Source organism: Odontomachus brunneus, unplaced genomic scaffold (assembly GCF_010583005.1).
Source record: "Odontomachus brunneus isolate Ranch 3 - 2012 unplaced genomic scaffold, Obru_v1 Obru_scaffold_047, whole genome shotgun sequence".
Taxonomy (NCBI): Eukaryota; Metazoa; Arthropoda; class Insecta; order Hymenoptera; family Formicidae; genus Odontomachus; species Odontomachus brunneus.
Genome location: NW_022639497.1, coordinates 1,602,472 through 1,617,515, shown reverse-complemented (window position 1 = coordinate 1,617,515; position 15,044 = coordinate 1,602,472). Strand labels below are relative to the sequence as shown.

Genomic DNA, 15,044 nt, shown 5'->3' with positions numbered 1-15,044 from the left:
GCAGCAGCAGCAGCAGCAGCAGCAGCAGCAGCAGCAGCAGCAGCAGCAGCAGCAGCAGCCGGATGAAAGTGGAGCGGCCGACGACGCGAGAGGGGCGTTAATCCCCACGAACGGTACCATAGAAACGGTACCGCTAGGGTCGTTACGTGCAGTCATCGCTTACCGGATACCAACCACTCCGGTACCGACTGGTTGATCGACCCATCCAGCCCTTCGACTCGATTATTCAGACTGCCTATCCCCTGTCCTCGTCCTCGGTCTCCGCACGATGACGACCGCGTGGGCCCGTGTGTCTCTTTCATTTCGCTGGAGAAAGAAAGAAACGACTTGTTCGCGTTGTTCTCGAGAAAAAGATAATGTACGCGATCGCCGTTGGATTGTCATTTTCGTCGCGGCACCTATCGAACGTTAAGAAAGACTGGGTGCAGAGGAAGGAAAGAGGAAACTACGTCTGTTTGATAGCGGCAAAAAAAGCTGCGCAAAAAGATCATTTGTTCGCCGTCAAAGAGTGGCGATGCCGTTCGAGAAACGATAATTCCCCGCTAGGAATCATTGCTTTCTTTCTCATTTCTCTCGGACTGCGTTACATGTTGCAATCAATCGCGATTCGCTTTTGACATACTGTGATGAAATAAGATTATTGTGCAAAAGTTTATCAAATCCCCGCTCAACGCTCACGCTCGTGATATTTCCGTCTGTACGCAATATCGTTGGTACTGTTCTTAGATAATGAATTTGACAGTTAATGGATAATAGTCTAGTAATTAAATGCTTCCCATACAAGAAAATGATTGGAATAGTTAAATTTATGCAACGCCATGAAAAGAACTGTGTGAAGTCTTTGGGCTGCCGAAAGTCGAGAAATAGACTTGTGCAGGTTTTATGAAACTATTCGGAAGGGTTTCTCTTTTAAGAATTATCCGAGACCTATTCCTTACAATAGAAACTCAGGTTTCCATGGTAATCAGATTTTATCAGGGAAAAAGGAATAATCTCGTTCGGAAATGTTTTTATATACACACACATGTCCTATTTCACCGCTGTAAAGGAAAGATCAAATGCGTGAAGCGTAAGATCGATAAAACGAAGAAAAATCACGTATCGAACTGTGCTCTGTGCCGCATTACTTGACACGTATAAGTTCAAAAAGTGTCAAGCCCATTCTACAATTGCATAAGCGTAGTCGTGAACATAACAATCAACCAGTTAGAGTGTTTTATTTACTAATTGGTTGTCGTAATCATCTATAACCGTTTACAACCATGCTTACGCAATTGTAGAATGGCGACGCAATCGCGTTTCTGCTGTTTCGGTTTCTCACTCTTCTCATATGAGTCTTAGTAAAGACTGTGATAAAGTTTGGCTTTAACCAAACCTCCTCAAGTTAACGCACTGACGATGCGTTGCGAAAGTATCTGAACACATTTCATCAATAAGTCTACAGCCACAGTCTGGCACTTTTTGAACGAAACGGAAGCAGAGTGACTACATTGCAGGGCTCTCAAACAGTTAATATATCGCGAGATCGTACAACAAATGGTTTCGTGCATCGACAGTGAACAATCAGCAGAACGACATGAGCGGAAGAAATGTAAAAGGTAGTCTTCTTTGTCCTGTCCACGGTCCCTCGGGCGAAGAACCAGATGTTGATGACGAGCCTTGAACGCGTGCGCATGTCCCTTGGAAGGAGCATGCTTCTGCATTGGTGTATGTGTATATGAGCATAACTACACAGGGGTGTTCGGAACGGTAATACCTGATAACTCCATGACGAATAGGGTGAATAGGGCGAATTTATATTTGTCCAGACAAAGACTCACTTCCTCTAGTCTGTGTTGTCTTTTGTCTCATGAGAAATGCAAGTCTCTTGAAATTTCATGTTATTAATGCTTTTTCGCAGGTAGAAATTCCTATTCAGATAATCTATATACTGGGGGAATATAATATATAATTTTTTTCTATTATTCTTTTCAATTTTATTACTTTTTAGTAATACAAGAATTATATAGCTTTCAAAGAAGTTACACTCTTTCTCAATAGTGGCCAATGGACTTGCTCCACGGCCAGAATACACATACATACATCTTTCTCAATAGGATTAACTATGCGTCTGACCTTGCTTAACCTTCTGTCATGCAAACATTTTGCCAGTTTTCCATAATTTTGTCATAATTTTGAGAAAAATTCGAGGGATTTGATCAGTCATTGATAAACAACGTGTGGTCCATCTTACCTCTACTTTGTCGAAACCATTTTTCTTCTTTATTGAAAATACATAAATTGCGAATTAAGGGATATTTAATTATCCCTTTATTCATTTAATAACGCAATCTCAAATGTCAAGTGCTGTGACAGTTATCGATTTTCCAAAGTTGGTTAAATCACACGTAGATCAAGTATTTGGTAGCAACCATGTCTTCTCCGACTACCTGATCCCTGGTATATCCTGGTAACGCCGAGGGTGACGTCATCCGATGATCCTAAAGCCTGTCGGTGAGCGTCCATCGCGCACCACCATCACGACCAGCATCGCCACCGCCACCCTCGGATCAACCCTCCGACCCCTCTTGTGTATCTCTCTCTCTCTCCCCCTCTTCCCCGTCTTCCTCGCTCTCGTCTTCTCCCTTTCTCTCGCTCGCCCCCTCCGGCGATCCCCTTTGCTACACCGCCGCCCTCCGGACGGACTCCGACCCCTCTCGCGTCACCCACAGCCGCCGCCGTTGCTATAACGAAAGCCGGATAGAGCAGGTTCCCGAAACGAGCGAGAGCTCGTCGTGAACGCACGTACAAAATTCTGGATGTCCAGATAGCGAGAGATCCCTCGGTGTCCTTCAAGGACGTAGCCGTCGCGAACGAGCAACATGACTCGGATCTTCATTAGATTCCTCGTTGCCCGACACGACGGTCGTAATTTTGCGGATAGATAATTATAACGGGGACGCTGATGATAATCAACATGATAATTTCCATCGATCGCTTTTGTCCTCCATGAAACCACACCATTATAATAATTTATACCACTGTGTGTAAATGAGTGAAAGCAAATATTAGGAATTCTAAAAGCTTGATCATCGAATATCACAGCTTTCGTGACCGTTGATAATAGAGTTATCTATTTATCGATGGCTCGCAAAGATACATCATTAGGAAAGCTGTTGAAGATAGTTTTATTGCTCGCCCAGGCGTACAATCGCAAGGCTGTGAAAATCGAGTAATCCTCGAAATTCGTTAGTCGGAAAATTTGTAAACATTATACTGCCCGAATTAGAATCTCGAAATATATATTGTGAGCTTACAAGATAGAGAGTGGTGCATGGCGCTTCATCTGTTATTCATCAAACTCGAATGTGAAACCAGATCCTCCTTAGTGGTTCCCAGTCTGAATAGATCTCATCAGAAATCCAACGGTGTGCTCGCGGATTTCGCGATATACATTTTGTAGCCCAGATCGGACGGTACCAACGAGTGCTGCTATCCGATTTATCCCCGATATGTTAACACGCGCAATGAAATCTATCTTTGATATTTGAGCCTTCCGTTATCACGGTATCTTATTTTTATTCTATATGTCAGAATTTGTGCTTCGACACTCTGCTCGCTTGAAAATTCAACACGATAAATTGCGGACTCAATTTCAGTCGACACGACGAGAATTAAAACTAATGAACGAATTTCAATTTTGTTCTACGAGAACGTGCTCGCAGCAGCATGTGCTCACGACGAAATTAAGTTAATTGCATGCAGCATTTCCCCGCGATATGATATAAGATCTCGGAGTACGGAAAACAAAATGACACGAACCACTGGTTCGCCGCAACGTGTCGAAGATTGCAGACCACGTGCTCCCGGCCGTATCGGTGGGTAAATAATCTCGAGTGCAGAAACTAGGCCCCTCGTGGGCAACGCCGTTTGATAAACACGAACTATGCGTCTGGCCGTGGTCGAACAAACCAAAACGCGCCAACTAAACTTTTCCTATTTTTTTCTATTTTTTTTCCACCGCGCGAGCAACAGGTCGAACGAGGTTAACGTCGACCGCATCATACCGCGTCGTGATGTGGGAGGAAGATTAGGCGGAAGAGAAGGAGGAGAAGAGGTAGAGAGGAGGGGAGTATGTTTAGTTAAAACAAACTGAAAGCAAGATCACTGAACGGGTAGACTAACCTCCGTTCGATGTAATCGAGAGACGATCTTGGATCGTGGTGGAGCGGAAGCGTGAGCCTGGAAGGCACTCGGCGCTCCCTGGAGACTCCAACGCGACTTGGCAGGTTTGGCGGGCAAGCTAGGCAGGCAGGCAGGCAGGCAGGCAGGCAGGCAGGCAGGCAGGCAGGCAGGCAGAATGCGCAGGCAAAGGGAGAGGGTGGCTTGGACTTCGGTCGGGATGGCGGGTATTGATCCCGCGAACGTAGCAGCGGGGTGGCCGGGACCCCACCTCAAGGATGAAGGGTGCCTCCCCTCTCTGCGCTCGGCCCTCTCTCTTCCCCTCCTCTTCCTCTCTCCCTTTCTCTCATTCTCTCCCGCGTTCTCTTTCTCTCGCGCTGACGACAAGACGAAGAGAAGACGAGACTGTCTGTGTGTGTGTTGTGTGTATAAGAGAGAGAGAAGGAGAGAAAAGCAGAGGAACCACGTGAGTGGGGTGCTTGCCCCTTAAGAGAGACGGGTGAACCACCTAGCGCGACCGTGTACCAAAGATCCTTCCAGCTGGTGTAATGAGTGGCTCCGAAAAAAAAAGAAACAGAAAGTAAAGAAAGGAGGGCATTGAAGGTAGATAAAAGAAAAGATCCACCGGCGTATTGCGGCCCGACCCCCTCGAAGAATTATCTTTTCTTGGAGACCAAAATTTGTAGTCCACACGCCATCTTCGTGATGAGCGAATCGCTCGATATGGAGAACTGACGGATGACCATAAGTCACGGCGTAATTCTTAACGAACATACCTCTTCTGTCGTATCGACGCTCGTGTCCTTGAATACAACCACAGCGTGAAAAACCCAGTATACAGAAAATACTATAATTACCGAACAAACTTTCTACGATCATTCAGATGGTGCTTCCAGATATGTTGCTGGAACGTAATTTCGCTCGAGTCTGACGATCGTCCTTACGAAACAATTCAACTCGCTCGCGCAATGAAGGTATCGATGCAGCTGCGCATCTTCGCCGCAGGTGCACGACTGTGTCGTCACGGCGCGTATGACGCGAATAGCAATTTCTTTTTTTTTTTACTTGCACGATGAAGATCGAGCGAGTTTCAATGCGATGGATACGATTCACAGCGTGGAATCCGCGTTCTTCAAACTCCTAATTCTGATTTCTGCTGAAACTCGCGAAGTTCATCGCGCGAAGCTATTATACGGAACTGCGAAACGGATGAAAGAGGATTAGGTATCGTGTTGCTCGATGCTTCGACGACCCACGGTCGTCTTTCATGCCCCCTCAAACGAGCGCTTCTCTTCTCGCCTTCTCCGCCCCCTCGTTGCTATCCGGGCGAGATGTCAACAAACGCGGATATCTGAACGATGCGAGAGATAATCGAGAAGCGAAGCAATTTCGATAGGTTTACTCGGGTAGTGCTTAAACTTGGGATCTCTTCCCGGAAATACGACGACGAGGTGTAAGAATACATCGTGTTCTTCTCGGGGAATGAGAAATCGATAGAACGAGTGGAGTTAACGTTAAATTAGAACTCGGTTCTCCGAGTTCTCCTGGTCTCTCGGTCCCGTCGCCGCCTTCCAACGGTTTGCCCCGAACTCGTCGCCGCGGGCGATCACGATCGAGCACGAAAAGACGAAGGACCAAGGATCGCACGTCGTGTGTACGCGCGCGGAAGGGAAATAATCGCACGAGCGCGTCGATACATGGCGACGCGCCGTGTCTGTCCGCGAGTCGATGGAAGATGTCGTCTCTCCGCTTCCCGTGGGCGCCGAAACTCTTCTTCGACCTGCCCCACTTCGTCCGACGCCCGCTTATCCGCAGCTGCGCATCATCCTCCGTCGTTCTCCAGGCGCGTCTGGTGGCTGCGACCGCCGTGTCTACGGCGTCGTCGGCCGTGGCGACCTTTCCTTAGCGCGCCAGCTGTGCATCACGGCGAGCCAAGTCGAGTCGTGTCGAGAGGAGACGCGCGCGAGAACCACGGGAGGGCGAAGAATGAAGCCCGGGTGTGTCGGCTGCGAGAGCAAGCGAGCGAGCGAGCGAGACGTGAACTGTGGCTGGCTCTTCTGGATCCCCTTTACTCTCTTGCTCTTTCTGTCTATCTCTCGGTCTCTGTCTGTCCATCTCTTTCCCCTCCTCCCCCTTTCTCTCTCTCTCTCTCTCTCGCAGTTTCTCAACGCGCGTGTATCGGACGTCGGGTAGGGCCGCCAGAGGAGTCTGCGATAGGAATAAGGCAAGGCGCAGGCCCCGGATATTTGCGGAACCAGGGTATCCGAGGGAACTCTGCCGCGCCAACCTTGCCTGCCGGTCAGCATCCGGGCGATCCGAGTGACTCGGATTGTTCGGATGACAGAACTCGCCTGGAGTATCGGCGAGATCTCGCATAAACTTGTCTTAGGCTCGCCAGGGTTGCCTCGAGGGAGAGGAGAGAGACAAAGATAGAGAGAGAGAATCTAAGAGAGAGAGAGGGAGTTGCAACCAGTATCGTCGAATGAAGTCTCAATGAGAGGTCAAGGTGGTCCGAGGACCGAATGGATTGAAAGTAATTAAACCGACTGAAGAAGAACTCGTCTCAGAAGGACTTCCTTCTCGATCTGTTTCGACATGTTCAAGGTCATTTATAGTTTTCGCATCACTTTCTTTGAGTAACAAATACCTCATCGAAACCTTTATTTTTTGTGAAAGAAAATCATTTTCTTTCCGGTATGGATCTTGAGGAACCTTTTGTTAGTAAAAAGAAAGATTTTACGACTCTAATAAAACGGACAATGTCACGCTCGAAGCGTCACTCGTCGTAGCGATGGTCAGGAGCTTCGTGACAACAGCGGAGCTGAAAGTGTGGAGAGTCGAACGGACAAGCGATGATGGAGCTGTAGGGAGTCGCGTGCGGGAGGTGGGAGAAAGCGAGACCACCGGAAATCGGTCTGTCCTTATTTGAGGGGCCGCGTGAACCGCACCGAGACCAGGCCTCCTCCGTGCGCGGCCGTTTCTCGGGCTCTTTTCGACGGCTTCTTCCCTTCACTCAGTCGGGAGACCCACGCGAGCGATTGAAAGGGGAAGGACTAAGAGGAGGAAGATGAGGAGAACGAGGAGGAGGAGGAGAGGTGCGCCGCAAAAACGCTCCCGGCAGAGCCTCCGCGAAGACGCCACCAGAATCGCGTCCAGACGTGGAAAGCCGCGATGGAAGTGCGAAATTTCAACCGCGAAAACACTCGATCTTATCAGGCATCCTGTCATACGTTATAGTAGGTTACCTCGAGGAGACATTCTTCGAGTCGTCTTCGAGCACGGTGGTTCTCGCAAGATCCATCTGGTAACGATCGGGAATCCTGGCGTTTCTGCGGAATTTGAAAGCCGTTGTTGCTTGACCATCAGTCACATCGAGAACCAACACATACCAAAGAGACTGTTCAAGTAGTTTCAATGAATGGCAAATTATTAGGTGTTCCGGCTAGTTTTGAGGAATTTTGTGCAAAAAAGAAACACGTATATTTTAGAAAGACATTAAATTATTTTAATCAAAATATTTTCCATCGTTTGCTACAACTTTTTCCCATTTTCCTGGCAATAAGTGGATTCCGCGGTAAAAGATGTTTGTCTTTCGAAGCAATCCATTTATCGAGTCATTTTTTTATTGCATCATATGTTTTGAAGTGCTGGTCAGTAAGGCCGTGCTGCATCTCGATCGAAATAAATAATAATCTGAAGGAGCACAGTCTGGTGAATACGCGTGTGGTAAGACTTCCTATTGAAATTCCGATAACGTATCTTTAACTGCTTTTGCAACGTGTGGTCGAGCATTGTCGTGCAACAAAATCACTTTACGTTTTCTTTGAGCTGTTATTGGATATTTTTGGTTCAAAGCACGATTCAAATCAATTAATTGTCGTTGATAAACCTCAGCAGTGATTATTTGATTCGATTTCAGCAGCTAATAATACACGATACCCTTCATGTCTCACCAAATGCATAACAAAACTTTACTTCCATGGATATTGCGTTTTGGAGTCGATGTCGATGGTTGGCCTGGATTTATCCACGATCTTTTACGCTTAGAATTATCATAGTATATCCATTTTTCATCACCAGTTACAGTTTGATACAAAAATTGCTCCTTTTTGTGACGAGAAAGCAATAAAGTGCAAATGGTTAAACGATTCTGAATAGCCAATTCAGACAATTTGCGTGAAACCCATTTGCCTTCTTTTTGAATTTTTCCTATTGCGTGTAAACGATCAAAAACGGTTAATCAACAATTTATCAACATTTAATGTTGTAGTTAATTCTTGAAGTGTTTGAGCAGAGTTTTCAACCAATGTCTGCAATTCGGCATCTTCGAACTTTTTTGGTTGACTTGAACGTTCTTTGTCTTCTTTGTGTTCTTTCAAATCAAAATCACCACTTTTAAATCATCGATACCAAACTCACACGTTTTAGCTGATGGAGCAGGCTCAGAATAAGTTTCTGAAATGAATCGGTGAGCTTCGGCAGCTGTTTCCTTCGAATCAAAGCAGTAAAATATGCCAAAAATGCTCTTTATCACGTTCCATGTTTAGTCGTCCTAAACAGTGTGTTTATGTTTACGAAAATATTATCTTTATGTTACGAATGCACAGGACATGTGTCAATTTGTTTGAGATTTCCTAGTTTTGACATGACCATTTTCAAAAGGTTTTCAATAGATTTATAGCTATAATCATTGCGTAGTACAAGATACCATAAATGTACAAAAGTACAGGTAGAAAAGTTTCTTTGTTATCAAAGGTTATATTCGTCTTGTTTACTTTTCTTTAAACATACATAATGTATCTGTACATATGTACATCTGTATATATATACATATATCTTTCTATGATACAAAGTAACTTTCAACAATAAATCGTAACGATTATAAACATGTCGCATAGCTATCGTCGCACAAGATTTCCACGTATTGCTAGATTTTCATAATCTTTGAGCAAGTCAAAGTTCAAAGGTACAAGCAATGAAAAGAGAAAGTTGCATGTGTAAATACGACGTGTGATCTCGTAAGGGTTCTCGTGGATTTCGTCACCTATCGGAGTGAAATCGATCGAAATGCAAAATCGGATCCGCGAATTCGTAATTAATTCGGCTTACGAAGCATGTTATGTTCCTTTTCTTTCCTTTTCACGAATTATGGACGATACGAACCGGTGAAAAGTGCATTTACGACGTAACAGGATCCCATGCAAATAGTAACAATCTACGTTCTTAGTAGATTATCCCGGCGAGAAATTTGTTGTCGAAATAGGTCTGAGATCTTGTTTCTTCGGCACGTCGCCTGAATTAATAAAAGCCCTGAAAGATCTCGGATATTATAAGACATGAAATTGTCGATGACCAAGTCTTAACCATCCGGCTGGCCTCGGTATCTATGTGCCAAATTTGTAAGATTAATCTTCAGCATCTCCAGGTTGGACTTTGGTATTCTCGTTCATCTAGAATGCCGCTGTTTAGCTGTTCAATTGTCATTGAAGCGTAGAATCGTATCGCAATTTCGTTTTAGTCTCACACACTTATTACACAATTATTATACAATTAGCTTTCATCTTTTAGACTATGTCAGTTACCTCAATTATATCGTCAGAAACATTAAGACCTGTATTGATATACAGTACTTAAAACTTGTCTCAAGTAAGATATTTAGACTTGAAACTAGAGTTAAATCTGAATTTTTTGCAATTGAATCATGATTACAAATATAATGTTATGTGTATCGTAAAATTTAATTGATAAGCTCGGATCTCTCTCTAACCCTAAATTCAGATCTGAATATCTTAAGCGAGACAAATTTCGAGTAACGACTATTAATATAGAGACCTCAGAGAATACTTAAGTCTAGGGTGTACTTATTTCTCAATTATAATTATACGTTTCCTAAGTGACATGAGTTAGCGTTTCTATTCCAGACGCGAATGCTTGCTAAACGGCTCATGCACTACAGCTGGAAATAGATTTCTATAGTATCGTCCACCTTAATTCTGACATGGATTTTCCTTGTGACCTTTTGTGATGAGCACACTAAGTGAACGGAAATACGAATAAATTTAAGACGCTCGCCGATTAAATAGAAGACAACGATACGTTATACGGACGCGAAATCTCGACAAGATGTGATCTTTCGAGTGTGATGTAATAAAATTGTCGGTCAATGGCATATAACGGTTACCATGCCGCCCCGCACAAGTATTCTTCATTGTGCTCATCAAGGGAGGACCGAAAGCCGCTTAGACGGACTGAATGAAATAGAACAAAAGAATATAAGACCAAGAAGGAAGTGGAAAAGAAGTATTTGGTTCATGAATTATCTGTCTGAGGACAAAGAAAATGCATCTAAAAATATCGAAGAAAACGAGGAAAAAAAGGATTTTTCTATGCTTTCTAAAACTTCGGAAAATACCTGGATCAACTTGGTTCATAGATAAAAAAAATAGAACAAACATGACTATTCGGGTTTGAATATAAGCATGCGGTAGCAAAGTGCACTTAAAAAAAATTGGGTATTTGAAATAACCCGACAGAAAGAGTAGAGCGGAGCGTAGTAAAGCAGAAGGAAGCGAGAGCCAGATCGACAGCGCCTGGTCACGGTGGTTAGCGCGCGAAAGCGAGGAAGAGGATCGGCGTCACGTCACGAGGGGTGGCGAACCCCTAAAGGACCCTCGGTAGCGCGCGGTGACCTCCCTCCGCCTGGCTACCACCCGACGTTCCCCTCGGCGGCCTTCGCGCGCTCTCGACTCCTCTGTTCCTTGCAACCCCGGTCCGCGCGTGTGGCCCCCTCCACGGCGTCCTCGTCATCCCTGCCGCGACGACATCAGGAGCACGATCATTGGTTCACCGGGTTCACGCAGGCACGAGGAGGCACACGCAGCTGCCACCGGCTGTGGTGGCACCTCTTGCGCTGCGGGACCGATTGGCGGCGGCCAGTTCCGAGGAGAAGCGGTGCGCGCGCGGGTAGTCGCCGTCGTCATCGTCACGCCGCTTCGTCCTCCGCTTCTTTGTGTGTGGTACCACGGCGAAACCACCCCTCGTTGCCGCGTCGTTTCCAGCTTGTTTCCGCGTGCTTCCTCTTAGCGAGTTCGCGTTTTCTCTTTCTCTCTCCATCTTTTTTTCTTTCTTTCCGTCTCTCTCTTTCTCTATCTCCATCTCTCTTTTTCCGCCGTTCTCTCTCTCTCTCTCTCTCTCTCTCTCTCTTCCTCTGCCTCTCTCTTCCTGTCTCTCTATTCCTCTCTCCGTCTCTCTCTTTTTCTATCTGTCTCTTCCATATCTCTTGTTGCTCTTGTGAATCATCCTTACGCATCAAAACACGACGATAATACACTCGCTGCTATTGCAATCGAGAGCGACCGCGCGGTGCAACCATCGATCTCCCTTCCCGCGCCAGATCCCTCGCGTTCTCCAAATCACCTCGTGCGCCCTCACAACGCCGGCCGGCTTCGACGGTCCAGATCCGTCCGTTTGTCTATCCGTTCGTTCAACGCCATCTTGATGCCGACGCGACGATCAAACGTCGTCAAGAGCTACAGGAGGCGACACCTGTCGACAGTGTGCATTGCCTCGCACGTGGTAGGTTAGTTGTTACGGTGAGTGCACTGATTCCTTCCCTCTCTTGGGCACGATTGGTCGCTACCCTCTATCATACGTCCAATACTACCTGCTGCCAGCCCAAAAATCTGTTGGAACGAAGACCAGAACAAATCCGAAACTATTCTTTTGTCTAAAAACTGTGTGTCGCTACATTGCCCCGCCTACCCTCATGCCTTTCTTCTGTCACGTTATCCCTACGAAAACAATAAGGACTACTACGCAAAGCCATGAAATTTGTCATTGGTACTGCAGAGGTCCAAGTGTTAAGTGTACGAACGATTTGAACTCTCATTTCGCACTGCGATCTCGACGTGGTTACAAGCTCAGCAGTCTGAAGCGTCTCTGCAACCAACGACACGGAAGAGGACTTCGAAGAGTTCCACAATCCTCATTGGAATTTAGAGGACGAACCAAGAATCCGCGTTCAACGTCGATAAAGATCATCACAATTCGCTGTTATTAACCACTACTTGTCCCGGGAACGCGCTCTAAGTGTGCCTTTCCATTTTTCATACAAAGACATTATGTTTTGGTACCAAGTGATGACAATCGACAGTGGTCGCGCTGGTATCGACGAAGCGTTTTCATTGAAGTACTAGCACTGAGGAGATTTTAGTCGCGAAGACATCGAGATCGCTCAATATTTTCTGAAGGATTTTATTGTTTCTCCTCCGAGTGAAAACATGACTAGTACATAGTGCGTAACACAATCGTGTTGCATTGCGCGAACGATAGCGCGACGTCGAATGCACGTGAACGAAAACTACGGACAATCGGCGGCTGACATACGTACCAGTGATAGTCCAGCGCACGAAGGGAGGAGGGAAGCGGCGTCAATCAGTAGTCGGTATCACCTCCACCTAGAGACACGTCGCTGACGGACCCAGAGAGGACCAACGCGCATCGGGAGCGTCACGGTGATAAAACGAAGAGAGCGCAAAGGAAGAGGAGGAGAGAATTCAGTCGACATCGCCAGTTTGCGGTAATATCCTCCGGCAACGTCGACGAGCTGACGACAGCCGGACGAGCGGAAGAAGGAGAGAAGAGGACAGACGGCTCTTATCACGCACCAGCTAGCTCGCGCGTTCAGAGCAGTACGGGAGAAGGTCATAGGAACGTTCTTCCCGCCCGCGTTCGTTCTCCCTACGACGTCACACGCTTCGGGTGTGCGTGGCTCGTCGCTCTCGCTCTCGCCTCCCGCTGCATCGCCACCGCTCTATCGCTCCCGCCGCGAGATACTCCCGTGACCGGCCGCTCTAGAGGGAGAAGGTTAGGATGCCGCAGTGCGCTGTTCATGAGTGTGGCAACAGTCACCGGCGGACTCGCGGCAAGCCCGTCCACTACCACCGCTTCCCGCAGGAAAAGGTGTTGCGCATGAAATGGATAAAGGCGTGCAACCGCAAGGCGACATCGACCGGCGATCTGCCGTTCAACATCTCCACCGCGCGTATCTGCTCCCGACACTTTACCAAGGAAAACTATGAAACCGTTAATATTATAAACGGCGTGAAAATGTTGGGCACTAGGCTGCTTCGCAATGTTGTGCCAACACTCAATCTGCCAACCGAGGAAGAGGGTCTTGAAAAAATCCCTTCGGAACAATGTGACAACAAGGAGCTCATGAAAATACTCATGCAAAACGCGGATGTAGCGGCTGGCGGCGAAAATATGCCGGGCAGCAGCAAGACGAAAGGTGTGAATAGTTCCCGATCGGAGCGGCGATTGGAGCGGCGATTGGAGCGACGACTAAACCGGCAATCGGAAAAGCAATCGACAGAGAAGCAACCGACAGAGAAGCAACCAACGGAGAAGCAACCAACGGAGAAGCAACCAACGGAGAAGCGACCAATGGAGAAGCAACCAATGGAGAAACAACCGACGGAGAAGCAACTTTCGGAAAAACGTAGTGAAGGAATGAAACACGACACCACGACGAAAGTATCCAGGAAAAAGTACGGTTTCGTAAAGGCGCTTGGTCTCGCGCCACGGTGAGTCATCTCATCTTGATCTTCATTTTTATTCAACGGTATACTTTGCCAATTGATTGTCTCTTCATGTTTCTTTTTTTTCACGTTCGACTTTTCGTTAATTTTTAGCAATGTTTTCATTGATTTTCACTAATTTTACTTTACCGAATTATCGCGAGTTCTCTTCACTTTTAACAAGACAAATATCTCTGAGACACGCTAGAAACGATTTCTCATTCAGGGCTTCTGGCTTAGTTTCCATCGACTAGTTTTCGTTCACGAAGACAGACGTGTGGTCGGCGGTAAATAATATCAGGCGTCGCAGGATACTGTTATAATCAGCAAAGCGTAATTCTACGATAAGATACCGCGTCTTCAGTCTTCACGTTCGCTTCGTAACCGCTTTTATTCCCGGTATTGTGCGATTCTCGCGACACCACGCGCTCACGACGAGACGAAGCTGCGCGCGTCTCCGGAAGTTCGCGTCGCGGCGTTCTCCAGTGAGCGCGGTACCACGATAGAGTAGCTCGTCATCACCGATGTCCCCGCCAAGGACAACGGTGTCGTTGCAAAGGACTTTACAATAAGTATGTTAGTCGGCCACGTGCGCGCCGATCCCCAAGGTCGTCACCGCGATGCGCCGCATCGAGAAATTCAGCCGGCGAGATTCGCTCCTCGTGGTGCATAAAGGCGTCGTCGGGCATGAAGGCGGCGATGTCGGCGAAAGATGGCACAGTAGCCTCGCCCTGCATCGACGGTTTAATCTTATCTTTCTCCTGTGTGCGTACTTCTCGCACGCGACTTGCATTCCTCTTTGCCGAGGCGATGATCGAATAGCGCAACGGAAAACATTGAGTCACGCTGAAAGCACAACCCCCGATTTTCTAATTTCGTGCAGGGTAAAAGACCAAATTTTTAACATCTTCCCTTCTCCCTAGTCAAGAATACTCTAGAAAAACCTGGTTTTTCTTGACTAATGTTGTATATCTTTTTTTATGTAGGCTCTATGATTAACACCCAAAACAAAATAAATTCTAGTTACAAGATAATGTTTTCTGTAATCCGATATTCTGAGCGAAAAATCTTCTCGAAAGAATATTCCTTTTCTAATAAAGTAGATTATTAATTTAGAAATATTACTACTAAATATTATTTTAACTTTCTTCTGTTGAATCAAGAGGAATATGATAACTTGAAACGAAATGCCCTCGATACGCGAGAGATGCGACTAGCAGTGCATTTTGCCGTGTCGGCTGAAGCCAACCGAATCGAAATTTGTAATCTGCTATAAGTCTCGAAAATGGTTATTACAATTCTTCG

The 15,044-nt window shown here is 46.4% G+C and overlaps 1 protein-coding gene across 5 annotated transcripts in view; it reads left to right on the top strand.

The window, feature by feature from the left end:
* The window catches only part of LOC116844809 (general transcriptional corepressor trfA-like), a 46,057-nt gene that overhangs the window by 10,490 nt on the left and 20,523 nt on the right, over positions 1–15,044 (top strand). Inside the window, exon 1 of one of the 5 annotated variants that reach the window (XM_032816860.1) lies at positions 11,083–13,745. The exons of the other annotated variants lie outside the window; for them this stretch is intronic. Within the exon in view, the coding sequence (XP_032672751.1) occupies positions 13,033–13,745 (713 nt within the window). The 5' untranslated portion in view covers positions 11,083–13,032. Of the gene's footprint in view, positions 1–11,082; positions 13,746–15,044 lie in introns of those variants that run through there. 5 annotated transcript variants of the gene reach the window in all.